The following is a 14,088-nucleotide window of genomic DNA, read 5'->3' on the forward strand; positions in this document are numbered from 1 at the left end:
GTAGTCCAAACTGGATATGACATAAATGACTACTCAAGAAATACTAGAATGAGTGAACAATGTCTGCATTATGAACACAACACTTACTGAGAGGCATTTCCTACACACACTGCTATTTAAAAGTGTCATGGGCCATATAGTGAGACCAGTGGAAAGAAAGCTAGCAAGGGGATATGAACTGGAAATATAAATCCCACCATCTTCTGGTTATATTTGTAAAGAGTTGATCAATGAGCTAGTGAAAAGGAAAGTAGAATGAGGCTATTAGGAGAGTATTTTGCCCCAGGGAACAGACATAGTCAGAATGTCCAGTCCTTACTTCCTATTTTATGTGAGTACATGTATGTATATTTAGTTCATTTGGTTCGGAACTTTTGCTGCTAAGACTTAAAAGGATTAGTCTGAAATCAAAATGTGAAGTATGTATGTTTACATGTCCTCAGTGCATAATTTGGTTTAGGATGACCCATAAGCAGATCTGTCCGTTTGTACTATTTTGCTAAAATATAGGCAAAGAAGACTATATAGATTTGTTTTATATATTTGAATGGCAGAGTGATAGAAAGAGACACGTATGGGTCTGGCAATGTAGCACAGTGCATTTACCTACTGCCTGCAACACAGACAACCTACATGTGCACTGATGTGAGTCCCTGCTGCTTGCTTCTGGTTGAACTTACCACGAATGGACATGGGAAGGCAGCAAAAGATGGCCCAAATACTGTGGTCCCTGCCGCTCACATAGCAGAGCTGGGTGCAGTTCCTGGCTTCTGGATTCAATGTGGACATTTGCAGAGTAAATTTGTGTATGGAAGATTTCTCTCTGTCTCTGTTTCCCTCTCTGTCTCCCCTCCCCCCCTTGTCAACTCCATCTTTTGCATAAATAAATAAGCTTACAATGACACAAACACACACACATGCTCATACAGAGATATCAATCTTCCACATGTTGGTTCACTCCCCAGTTTTCTGCAGTGGCCCAGGTTGGGCTGGGCCAACCTGAAGCCAGAACCCAAAACTCGTTTCAGGTCTCTGAAGTAGGGCAGAGCCCCAAGTACTTGGGCAGTTACCCACTGCTTTCTCAGGCACTTTGGCAATGTGCTGGATCAGAAGTAGAGCAGCCAGGAATTGAAGGGACCCTCTGATATGAGTTGATGGCATCCCTGGCAGCAGATAAATCCACTATGCCATAATAACTACCCCCCAGAAGATGATTGAGACAATAAGAGGTGTTTCTTCCCTTCCAAAACTTCTCAGACTCTGTACACCTCTAGTGTAAGTCAGAAGAAATTGAAGCACCCGTTTCTGCATGTACACAATGGTGGGAATTAGAGGCCAAACTCTATGGAGGTCACAGTTTGAACGTCTAGAGAAAAAGCGGAGATTAAATGAAATATTGCAATTAAATGTTTTCTTTGTAATTTTTCCAATCTATATTTGCCAACAAATTGATATAACTTCTTTTTTAATCTCTGTAAGGATTGTCTTCGAGCCTTTCCTGGCACGCTGTTTTCAGCCGACCTCTATGATCAGTGGCTGAATGTTTTTGATAAAGGGAACGACAAGGAGATCAGAGACATCCAGAGGTGATTCTATATAATTGGTACTCTACTCCAGACATGCCTCAGAAAGCAACCGACATAGTCTGAGAAAAAGATTCTCTTCTGCTCTCGAGCATGAACCACTATAAGAGTGCACATTGTGAAGAGGGTTCTTGTAGTCCCACATACCATAGCCAGAATCAGACATGTAGACTCTACCATTGTCATTGAGTTCTTATTCTCCCCAAATAGTGTTATCATCGAGTTGTTGACTATTGTGCACATTCTGAATGTATGACATTGGTGGGGAGGAAGCTTGCTGGTGTCAGAAACATGCTACAAGAACAGTTGACCACTGGTCTGACCGTCATGTTGTCAGAAGCAACTAAGTGGAGATCTTTGTGTGTGCTTATAGAATTGAAGTCAGTCAAGCACTTTTGTATGCGTTCATGCCTGGGATGTGTTTGTTCCATCACTACTTTAGACTCTTGGCTTGAGGCAGCATTCCTGTACTATTGCCTTTCAAAGAAGGGCAATGCTTTCAATGAATTGCTGTTGAATTTCCTCAGTAAGCTCTCACCTGAGCACATTCTGTAACACAACATCTGTTTTTAATATACCTGTGTTCAATTAGATATTTACAAAGTTATCCCAAGTGAAAACACATTGTGATTTCAGCAAAAAAACATAGGATTTTTTTTTAAGACTTACAGCTCCTTTTGTCTGTATTTTCATTGGATTATGTCAATGGCATTAAAACTACTGTATTCCCATTTTTTTTTAATCTACAACTTCCTGAGGAAAATGACCTGTTATAAGACTGCATTTTTTTGTGTTTAGGCTTTTAGCCCATCTGCCCAGAGCTAACGCAGCTGTCCTAAGACACTTGTTTTCATCATTATATGCAATCTCATGTAATGCATCATACAATCAAATGACTACATCAAAGTTAGCTTTGTGCATCACCCCGAGCCTTCTGTATGTCTGGCGATCTACTTCAAGAAGCCCAGCCCTTGAAGGCGAATTGAAGAGAAAGGTAATGAGGTACCCTGTTTGTATGTGTTGAGGAGCACAGTCCCATTGGGAAAGTGAAAGTCAGGATTTGCATTCTGATGAGTTTGTTTTTTTTTTTTTTTTTTTTTTTTTTTTTACCGTGAAGACTTCCATTTTACCCCTCTACAGTGTCAGGTCACTTATTCTGTATTGGGAATTGTGGAAGGGTGGGGTGTTATGCAGGAAATTGATAGCAGTGAGTTACTTCTTTCCTATGTAGGAAACAGAAGAGTGATATGACTTAAACATGGAGAGAGAAGAAGCTCATGTAACATGATAGAAGGAAACCAAGTTTTGGTAGTTGGGCCATCTAAGGTGCAGTTCTGTCTCTGTCACTGAGAGCCATGCAGACTTGAACCAAGTTTTCTTCATGGCTTCCTAAGCGGAGTGATGGCAGTGGTGATAATAGTGGTCAGTAGTGGTCAGCAGTGACACTGCCTTGTGTGCTTGGGCAAGATGAGCACATTTATCCTTCCCCCAGTGACCTTCATCCACCTGCTGTGGCTCATTCAGAGAAATGTTTGTGTGCAATTTCATCTCTGCTACTGGAATGTGAAGGTGAATCAAGGTTTCTGGAGCATTCTAGTGGGCCCATAACATCTCCAGTATCATCACAGCTCTTCTCAAGCTCGTGCAGAATGTAATGCTGGGTTGAGGCAGAGCCGTGCTGGTGGAGAGACTTCAGCTAACCAAGCAGACAGTTTCTTTGCACTGACTCCTTTCACGTCAAAGGATCCACAAAGAAACTCTGCTTCTCAAGCTTAAGATAATTCACTTGAGAAGCACATTTCACATGTGTTCTTCCATCGAGTACTTTACATATTTTAGTGTGAAACTATTACTTCTTCACTTCAAAACATCCTGCATAGGTTAACTGACACTTACCTTATTTTTGCCAAAGAAGCAAGTGATATCAAAATATTAGCCATTCAACTAGGCCACAAAATATGTTGGTCTTCTAATGAGAAGTGTTTTTGGACAAGTTACATAGTATTCTTGAAAGTGTAACTGTGATTTATGAGAAAAAACTGGTTCCTGTGTGTTATTGTCAAAAGCAATTTTTTGTTAGAATCCAGAATTTCACATTTTTTGTGATATTCACGGTTCACATAGGACTTGTGCTTGTAAATAGGCCAAGTGGAAAAGAGCACCCCATGTTTATCCTTTTGTGTCACAGATATCCCTTGTGGAGTTTATGATTGCAAGTTACCCCAGAATATTTAGACATGGCAAGAAGTCTAAGAAGAGCTGTAAGAATTCCAAAAGAAACGTTGGAGAGAGTACACAGCAAGTCATCGCCACTGCGGGGCAGAGTGCTGCCGCCCTAGGTGAGAGTTCCCTGAGGTGGGATCTTAGGGCCAGCGTGCCTGGTTTCCTAGGCGGAGGCAGGTGTGTTGTCCGAAAAGACCTTCACTCAGGCCAAGTGTGTTGTGTCTCTTCTTCTTCCGCAGACACCGAGCCCGGCACCCGGGAACCGCTGCCTGACGTGCTGACCCCACGCATGACCGCCAGAACCGAGCCTGACCATGGTAGGGGCCCGTGTGTCCTGTGTCCTGTGTCCTCTGCCCCTGGGTGCCCGTTGGGTTGCCGGAGCTCCTTGAGCGAGAACAGGCTTTCCTATTCCCTACGGGACCGGGAAGCTGTCGCCAAGCCATTCCTTGTTCCCTGAAGGTGTCCTGTGTCCTAGGATTCCTCTGTCTTCTGCTTACATATATCTTTCATTTTGTCCACCAGAGTTTGAACTATCTTTTATGCTGCTCTTTCAATTTGTTTTACTTCAATTTTCCTAACCTTCCTTAATGGTTTTCTTTTTCTTCTGTCTCTAAGTGGTACAGTTTTTTGCTTTCCCTCTCAGTGTCCATTTTGCCTTTGCACTGTTATATGTACTTTGTTTCCTGTAATTTGCCATTGTTCAGGACATTTTTCTCAGTGTCCTCTATCTGTGAATGCAAGATTTCCTTTTCATTCTGTTTCTTTGTAGGTACTGTGGTCTCTCTAATCTTGTTACACAAGGTTGTCTCCAAACTTGTAGCGCCCTCATTTGATGTTAGGAACAATCTGTTTGGCTCATGTATGGTTTGTGCTTTAGAGTTACTGCTTTTGTTCCTTTTTGACGTGACATTTTTGTGGTGGAATGTTATTGCGAAGTGTCTACTTATTCTGAAAATGTGTCTGTGTTTTCTACCTGTTTTGGAATCCTCATACTTCTGCTTAGTATGGATGTGTTTCCTCAGTGTAGACGTGCTCGTGTGCAAGTCGTGTCCTCCATGACTGCCATTTGTCCCCATGAATCCTATCATTGGCTGAACACTGCTGCATAACAACTCGGCATTTTTGAATGTTCTCAGAGCCTTTTAGTTTTTCTTCCTTATTCTTTAGTTAGGAAGTTATTTTTTGTTACTCTATACTAATGCTGAATGGAATCTATCTTCTCAGTCACTCAATTCAGTATGCCTGGATCCTTCCATGGATGAAATAATAGCAGAACCCTAATCAAGTGTCAAGTCTTCTCGCTGAACCTAATGCTCCAGTGTGCAGTGGAGCCAACCTGCACCTATATTTGCATGTTGTTCCTTTCCTGTTTTCCCCATTCGAACATTTGTAAATATAGCAGAAAATTTTTCAGATATTGTCTGAGATGGTGCCAAACTAAAAAACACTCTTTGACTACCTGTGACTTGTCTCCCAGGTAGACACCATTTGTGCCATTTGTACGTTACCAGATTTCTCATTACATGTTTCTCTATTCTTTGGCTCTCTGGAATTGTCTTTGCAATTAGGAGTATCAAGATATGTCCCTGGACAGAAAGAAAACCTTTAAGAATGAGTGGAGCACAGGAAATGATTTTACTCCAGCTGTTTGAAATCCATGAGCCATTTCCCATAATGCATGTTTGCATGTATGGGAGCATGAGTCAGAATTGTCAGGAACATCCATTGTGAGTGTGTTCATCTCTGTGTTTCAGAAATATTGATTTTATTCCTCTCTGATGTGGAAATGGGTATACTGTCTGAAAAATCACTGAGGACTTATTTTCTTTCCCTTACCCAAAGACCTGATGATTACATGGGAATCTGACATTTAGGATGGTATGATAACTGATCAAACTCAAACTGTGTCCAATGATGCTAGCACCAGTCTCCCTTTGGGTACACTTCTGTTCGAACCTCTGTTCTCTTGAGTACTTGATGTGCTCACATATCAGAATGCCTTATAAGTTCCTTTGATATTCTCTGCTGATCCTTTCTCTGAACAATAGGGGTTGCTTTTTCAAGTTTTCCTTTGTGTTTCTTATGTTGCTGGAAACCTTTGATTTTCTGTCCTGGAAGGATAGAGTTCCTAGGTACAACATTGCCCCTAGGGCACATTTACTGAGATAACCAGTTTGCTTCCTGTGGCTCTACACTGGCCTCACAGGTGCACACTCAATATCCACTTTCCAAGATTACAAAGATTTTCAGTTTCTCTCTCCTTATGCTTTTGCAGCTGTTTATGGTCACTGCAATGCTTGGTACACAAGTTCTATACCACCACGTGCCACACACTTTTTCCCTTGTAGTATTCTATCTTTGCATTTGGTACTTCTGATATGTAGTTGATTCTTAATTTATGATGTCTCAGAAACCTCCAGAAAGAGTGTGTTTTCTCAACCTATCCTAAGACACTTTTAGGTATATCTGCAGCCAATCTAACCAACTTGGAAATCCTAACCATTTCCACACATATACCTGGCCCAAATCCTCCATATGAAGAGAAGGGCTTGCCTGAGCTTGGCATGTGTCAACCATGTCATTTGTATTCTCTCTATTGCTTTACTGAAGAGTTGGCATGGTTGCTTAGTAGCTTGTCGCATCCTATCTACATTTCTGGAGCCCTCCACGAAGGATAAACTTGCCTAAATATTTGCATGACTTTGTCATGTGAATTTAAGTCTTCAGTTGCTGTCCAGGAGGGACCAGATTCCTTGATGGAGTTATCCATGTGGCTCCTGTACTAGGACAGTGGGTTGTGCATCATATTGTTCTTTCGTGGCTCCCACTGGGACATGGAGAGAGCACTTTCTGAATTACTGGATCCTTTCTTTTCATCTATGACTGTTGTCTCATTTTCCCCAAGTGGAAGGGAAATTCTTTAAACTCAAATGATTGCCAAGGACATAAACAAACCTCTAAGAATGAATTTCAACTTGCCAGTTGTTTTTCTCTCAAAACATGACAACATCTCCCCATTTTCTCCTAATTTGGATTTTTGTAGACTTACCCTTATTATGTCTCAGAAAACTTGTGAACATCCACATTATGAGAATGTGTTGTCTGGGTTGGAGATCACTTCTGTTCCTGCTTTCTGACATGGAGTTGGATCTGCATCTGAAAATCTACTTAGGCAACTTTTATTTTTTCTTCCACAGGAAGTATGATAGTCTCACTGGAGTCAGACACAGAATCAGGCATGGTGACTGACCAGGGTCTTCCAGTGGCAAATGATACCATGCCTCAGCTCAGTAGGGGTCCATATGTTTGTCCTCTGATCTATGAGATGCTGAAGATTTCATGTGGCATGAACTATGTCTACCATGCTTTCAGGCTAATGCTGAGAGCTACTTTTCTCAGAACGTTTGGCTATGTTTTCTTAATGTTCCTGAAACCTTTAGTTTCTGCCACAGAAGGATGTATTTCCTCGATAGAGATTTGCCCATGTGACACCTGTACAAGACCATGTGGAAGCGCATCATCTCTCATTGGCCAACAGCTGTACATTCTATGGGCACTTTGCAAGTTACCAGAAACTTTGGGATTTTCTATCTTTACCCCTTTGCTATATCCTAAGGTCATCTAATGCTTTGTTCTCAGCTGCTGTTCAAATACAAATAAAACATCTTGAAGAAATTTAAAATAGGAATTGTTTTTTTCAAAGCAACTCTCCTATCTATCTGTTTTGTTCTCATGCATTTTCCTTTACTTCTCTTTTGGGGGTACCATAAAGTTCATGACAATCATCATTATGAATTAAACATGGTGGGATGTAAAGTAATTTATTTTAAACCATGTGCATATTGATACGGGTCTGTTTTCTGAAAACATCATCAGACAGCCTTAGTTCTTTTCATCAACAGAATAAGTAACACCACAATGGAAATCCAATCAGTGTCAAGGTGTGACTGACCATGATCTTCACTTTATGAATATTCAGCCCGAATCTAGAGTGGGACCACACTTTCCTTTTGCACTTTATCTTCTTAGTTACTGAAAAGCACTTTGGTGTATTTCCTTAGGATTTCTTCTTACTTCCATACAGTTTCTTTAAGTTTACACAAAGAATCCATTTTCAAAATATTCATGTGACCAGTAACTTGACTTGGTCTCTTCAGTTGTTATCCAGGAAGGATGGAATTGCTCAGCAGAGATTGTCCTTGAGGGCTCTAATCTAAGGCAAAGCTTTTGTTTCATGTTGTTCTCTGTGTGGCTCCCAGCAGAACATGGAATGGGCACTTTCCAAGTTACTGTATCCTTTCCTTTTGTCTATACTTAGCTTTTTCTTTATTGAGGGGTGTTTGCAATTGTTAAGTCACAAATGATATTTAAGGATAAAAATAAGGAATCTAAGGATATATTTGAAATTGGCATTTTTGTTGCTGAATCATTAAATCTGTGAGCCACTTTCTCATTGTACCTATCTTTATAAACCTATGTTTCTCTTGTGTCAGAAAACTCAGGAAAATCCACATTATGAGCATATATTTCTATGGGTTCAAATAATGTTTTCCTGCTGTGAGTTGATAAAATGATTGCATTCTGAAAATATCCTAAGAAAACTTTTGATTTACCTTCCACAGGTGATTTAATGCTGCCCTGGAGTACGAATCACTGTAAGGTATGATGATGGAGTAAAAAAAATTTGCAATGGCAGCTGAAGCCTTCTGTCCTCTACATTCTGAGTTACTGAAGAGTTGAGTTAGTGTCATTCCTTAGCATTTTTCTTCATTTCTATGCACTTCCTTTAACCTAACACTAGGGGCTACTTTTCAAAAATATCTGAGTTTTCTCAGTTTGCTTGAAAACCTTAGTTTCCTCACAGGAAGGAGTACTTTAGTAGAGAATTGTCCTTGAGGTATCTAAACTAAGATTAGTGTTTTGCTTCATGTTTTTCTATCATTTGTTTGCTGGAGTACACTGAGTGGGAATTTTCCAACTTGCCAGTTTCTTTCATTTTTTTCCATCCTTTTCCTTTGGCTTTACCAAGGGATAGTGTAACGGTCAGTACACAATGCAGTCAAAGACAAAAATTAAACAATGTAAGAAGGACGTTAGCATGAGGACTTGTTTTGCTCCCCCAAATTGTTAAACCTGTGCATCAAGTTCTCATCCATTGTATTTACATAAACTTACCTCTTAGAAGCCTCATGAAGTCCACATCATGGGTATATTATGTTTCAGTATATTTTTTCTTTTACTGTTGCTCCATGTTGAAATGCATATGTTGTCTTCAAATATACTAAGATAACACCTGGTTTTTCTTCAACATAAGAAATTTCCGCCACCACTCCAAACCAGAACAGTGTCATGTATATTCACTGACCAAAATCCTCCAGTGGTAGAAGATGAGAAGTCTGACCTTCTATGGGACCACCCGTGTCTACTGTACTCTGTCTTCTGAGTTACTGGAGAGCACAGTTGACATGATTCCTTAGGATATTTTTCCCGATAAACTTCATTTAACCTCACAGCATGAACTACGTTTTCTAGAATGCTTGCACATGTTTTCTAATGTTGTTTGACATCTTCAGTTTCTGTGCATGAAGAATGGATGGAATTCCTGGGTAGAGAATTGCCCAAGAGGCACCTAAAATAAGAAAAGTGTTTTTGCATTGTTACTCTATCGTTGTCTCACAGTTGCATGCTGCATGGACACTTTTCATGTTACCAGATAGTATTAGTATCTCCTTATGCCTTTGCCATAATGCAGGGTAATTTTAGTGCTTTCTACACAAATAGTGTTCAAAGGTAAAAATGACACCTAAAAATGAATCCAGAACATATATTTTCCTTAGCTTTTCTACATGAAGTCTCAGAAACCTCATGAAAATCCCCATTGTAAGTGTAGGATGCTGGTATTTAAAGGAATTTGTTATTACTATTTGAGACTGAGAGGAGTCTGTTTTATGAAAATATTTTAAGACAGCTTTAGTTTTTTCTGCAACGGAACGAATGACACTCCAGGGGAATCCCACCCAGTGTCAAATATGGTGACTGGCAAAAATCTTCCACTGGGAGAGGATACCAGGCCTAATCTTGCAGTGGGCCTACTGATGTTTTCTCTCCTCTTTTTCTTACGTATTATGAGTACAGCTGGCCTGATTCCTTAGGGTTTTCTCTATTTATTTTAAAGATTTTTAAAATTTTTTTATTTGAGAGGTAGAATTACAGACAGTGAGAGAGAGACAGAGAAAGGTCTTCCATCTGCTGGTTCACTCCCCAAATGACCACAATAGCCAGAGCTACACTGGTCCAAAGCCAGCAGACAAGAGCTTCTTCCAGGCCTTCCACATGGGTGCAGGGGCTGGAGCACGTGGGCCAGCTTCTACTACTTTCCCAGGCCATGGTGGAGAGCTGGACCAGAAGAGAAGCAACTGGGACTAGGACCGGCACCTATATGAGATGCTGGCACCGCAGGTGGAGGATTAACCTACTGTGCCAGAGCACCAGGATTTTATCTTTCTGCACAAATCTTTTAACTTTACACTAAGAACTATTGTGCAGAAATGTTTGTAGAAGTTTTCTAACTTGGCTTGGACTCTTCAGATCCTGTGCAGGAAGCATGGAGTTCCTTGCCAGGGAATTTCCCGTGGGGCACTTAACCTCATCTACTCCATTTTTTATTCCTCCTATTCTGTCCTTGACTCCTAGAGAAACACCAAATGGGCACTTTCCAAGTTACCAGACCTTTGATTTTTATCATAATCTTTTTGTCTTCTGAAAGAGTAGTTGCGATTGTTAAGATACAAATAATAGTCAAGGATAAAAGGGAAAAAAAACCTAAGAATGAATTTAAACAAGAATTTTGTTTTGTTCTAAAATTATTAAACTATGAGCTTTTTTTCATTATCCATATTTTAAGAAACTGATTTTAATGATGTATCAGAAAACTCATTCAAGTCCACAATAGGAGCCAATTTTCTTGGATTTCAAATTTCTTTTGCTGGCATCAGATGTTGAGATGGGTCTGTTGTCTGAAATATCCTGACAACTTTTGTTTGTCATTCTACAGGGGATTTGATGCTACCACTGCTGTTGACACAATACCAGGTAGGGTGAATGGCCAAAATCTCGAAATGGCACAGGATGCCATGCCTGAGCCTAGATGGGCCCACCTATGTCTTCTGTCCTCTGCATTCCAAGTGGCTGGACAGCTGAGTTAGGATCTCTTTTCCTTAAGATTTTCTTTTCTTTTCTCTGTATTTTACTTAACATAAGAGTAAGGACTGCTGTTTCAAAATGTTTGTTTTTAAACTTTGCTTGAAATATCTTCAGTTTCTTCCCCTGGTGAGTGAAGTTCCTTGGTAGAGAATTGCCCATGAGGCCCATAAACTAAGACTACATCGTCTTCATGTTTTCCTCACACTTGTTTGCAGTACAACACTGAATTCACATTTTCCAAGCTACAAGTTTGTTTCATTTTTTTCTTTTCTTTCATTAAAAGTAGTTCTAATGCTGCAACACAATTTGGTATTCAAAGACAAAAACTAAAATGTAAGAATCAAGGTACAATATGAAGTTGTTTTGGTCCAAAAAAGCATTTACTCTAGGTATCAATTTGCTCATCAATGGTATCTTTTCATAAGCTTATCTCTAAGCTGTCTCAGAAACCTCCTGAAATCCACACCATGAGTGTATCATGCTCTCACCTAACATTATTTTTCCTGCTCCCTGGTGTTCTTCAGCAGAACAAATTACCCTGCTACTGCAGACCAGACCAGTGTTCAGTATAATGACTGAGTGAATTCTCCAGCAGGAGAGGATGCCAAGCCTGAGCTTGGTATGGGCCCACCCAGTGCACTGTCCTCTGACTTCTGAGTTACAGAAGAGCACAGTTACCATGACTCCTTAGGATTTTTTTCCCCATGCACTTCACAGTAAGGACTGCTTGCACAAGTTTTCTATTTTTGCTTGACACATTCAGTTTCTGTCCAAGAATGGATGGAATTCCTGAGTAGAGAATTGCCCAAGAGGCACCTACACCAAGACAACCATTTTGCATCACGTGGTTCCATGTTTGTTCACAGTTGCACACTGAATGGACACTTTCCAAGCTACCAGGTCCTTTCAGTTTACCTGCCCTTATTCTTTTGCTTTATCAGGGGTTAATTCCAATGCTTTGTACACAAAGAGTATTCAAAGATAAAGGTAAATCTTCTGAAAATGAAGAGTGGGGATTTGTTGGGTTCAGAAAGTATAATATCTATGGTTTTTCATAACACATATTTTCCTTAAATTGTTTGCATGAAGTTTCAGAAACCTCATGAAAATACTCCTTTATGAGTGTATGACACTTGGCTTTAAAGTACTTTTTTTGCCACTCTCTCTCTCATACTGAGTTTACTTTATGAATATGTCCTAAGAAAACTTAGGTTTTGCCGGCACCGTGGCTCAACAGGCTAATCCTCCACCTAGCGGCGCCGGCACACCGGGTTCTAGTCCCGGTTGGGGCGCCAGATTCTGTCCCAGTTGCCCCTCTTCCAGGTCAGCTCTCTGCTGTGGCCCGGGAGTGCAGTGGAGGATGGCCCAAGTGCTTGGGCCCTGCACTCCATGGGAGACTAGGAGAAGCACCTGGCTCCTGGCTTCGGATCAGCGCGCTGCACCAGCCGCAGCAGCTATTGGAGGGTGAACCAACAGCAAAGGAAGACCTTTCTCTCTGTCTGTCTCTCTCTCACTGTCCACTCTGCCTGTCAAAAAAAAAAAAATTAATTAATTAATTAATTAATTTAAAAAAAAAGAAAACTTAGGTTTTATCTTCAGTGAAATAAATAATGCCACTCCTGGAATCTGACCCAATGTCAAATATGGCGATTGACCGGAATCCTGCCTTGGAAGAGGATTCCAGGGCACAGCTGTGTCCTCTGTCCGCTCAGTTACTCAAGAGCTCCATTGGCATGATTTCTTAGGGCTTCCTCTTAACTTCTCCACAGTAGCACCAGCAAGCACTCTGCAAACCTAGGTTATTATTGGCAAAAGGCAATTTTTTTACAGGGTGAAGTTTGGTCCATAACCTGGAGATATGTATTATCAGTTCCTTCTCATGTGTGTCTTTTCTTGGTTTAATGACGTTTACCTCATTTCTTAGGGGAAATCTTTAGGGGCAGTTCTTTAATCAGGAATTGGGATATCTCCAGAATCTGAGAATATTATTTCACTTTTTATTTCAACAGAAATGGAACCATCTCATCATATCTGGTGCTTTGGAACAACAGTAATCGACCCTATAAAGCAGAGCTGCAAAACTCACATCTAGTAGGGGGCCGCCCAACTCTCTGAAATGTGTCATTTTATTTCATTCAATGGTAGCATATTCACAGCTGAACATCACTAATTTTCCTACACTCTAACGTGCAGCTAAGAGTGTTTTTAGAAAAAAAATTGACAGATTTTTCTTTCTGTCCAGAAATAAACAAATTGGCTCATAACTGACTTCAAAGGAGTCATGTTTTCTGACTGTGCGGAAATCATGTTGTACACTTCACACTTCACAAACTTATTCAAAAAGGAATATGTAATGATCTGATTCCAAAATTTCAGCTCAACCCATTTCAGTCTTTAATTTCCAATTCCATTGTTCAAGGGGACATGCAACATTTACTATAAAATCAGTATTTAAGGATACAGTGAAATATATAAAAACAGAATGAAAATATGAGCTGATATTGGCACAAAAAATTTAAACCCACACATAGTTTTCTTCATGGTAGCATTTTCATACATTTTTTCATCATGAAGTCACAGAAAGTTCATGAAAGCTCACATTCTAAAATCTCATCAAAATTTGATGAAGATGCATACCATAAAATCCTTTGAATGGATTTAAAATTGTGTCCATACCAAATCACATTTTAATTCTATCTCTATTTTTTTGAGTTTTTTAAAGATTTATTTATTTACTTGAAAGTCAGAGTTACACAGAGAGAGGAGAGGCAGAGAGAGAGGTCTTCCATCTGGTGGTTCGCTCCCCAATTGGCTGCAATGGCCGGAGCTGTGCTGATCTGAAGCCAGGAGCCAGGAGTTTTTTCTGTGTCTCCCACGCAGGTGCAGGGGCCCAAGCACTTGGGCCATCTTCTACTGCTTTCCCAGGCCATAGTGGAGAGCTGGATCAAAAGTGGAGCAGCCAGGTCTTGAATTGGTGCCCATTTGGGATGCTGGCATTTCAGGCCAGGGCGTTAACCCATTGCGTCACAGTGCCAGTCCCTATGTTTTTTTGAGTTTTATGTTCTCATTTTTCATTTTG

General features: G+C 40.3%; 1 protein-coding gene across 1 annotated transcript in view; it reads left to right on the forward strand.

The window, feature by feature from the left end:
- Window positions 1-13,781, forward strand: part of LOC133765287 (rho GTPase-activating protein 20-like) — an 81,461-nt gene extending 67,680 nt beyond the window's left edge. Inside the window, exons 10-16 of the mRNA XM_062198901.1 lie at window positions 1,480-1,586; window positions 2,382-2,577; window positions 3,772-3,922; window positions 4,046-4,123; window positions 8,429-8,466; window positions 10,861-10,898; window positions 13,019-13,781. Of these exons, the coding sequence (XP_062054885.1) occupies window positions 1,480-1,586; window positions 2,382-2,577; window positions 3,772-3,922; window positions 4,046-4,123; window positions 8,429-8,466; window positions 10,861-10,869 (579 nt within the window). The 3' untranslated portion in view covers window positions 10,870-10,898; window positions 13,019-13,781. The remainder of the gene's footprint in view (window positions 1-1,479; window positions 1,587-2,381; window positions 2,578-3,771; window positions 3,923-4,045; window positions 4,124-8,428; window positions 8,467-10,860; window positions 10,899-13,018) is intronic.
- The last annotated feature ends 307 nt before the right edge of the window (window positions 13,782-14,088 follow it).

The sequence above is a fragment of the Lepus europaeus genome, chromosome 8 (assembly GCF_033115175.1).
Source record: "Lepus europaeus isolate LE1 chromosome 8, mLepTim1.pri, whole genome shotgun sequence".
Classification (NCBI taxonomy): domain Eukaryota; kingdom Metazoa; phylum Chordata; class Mammalia; order Lagomorpha; family Leporidae; genus Lepus; species Lepus europaeus.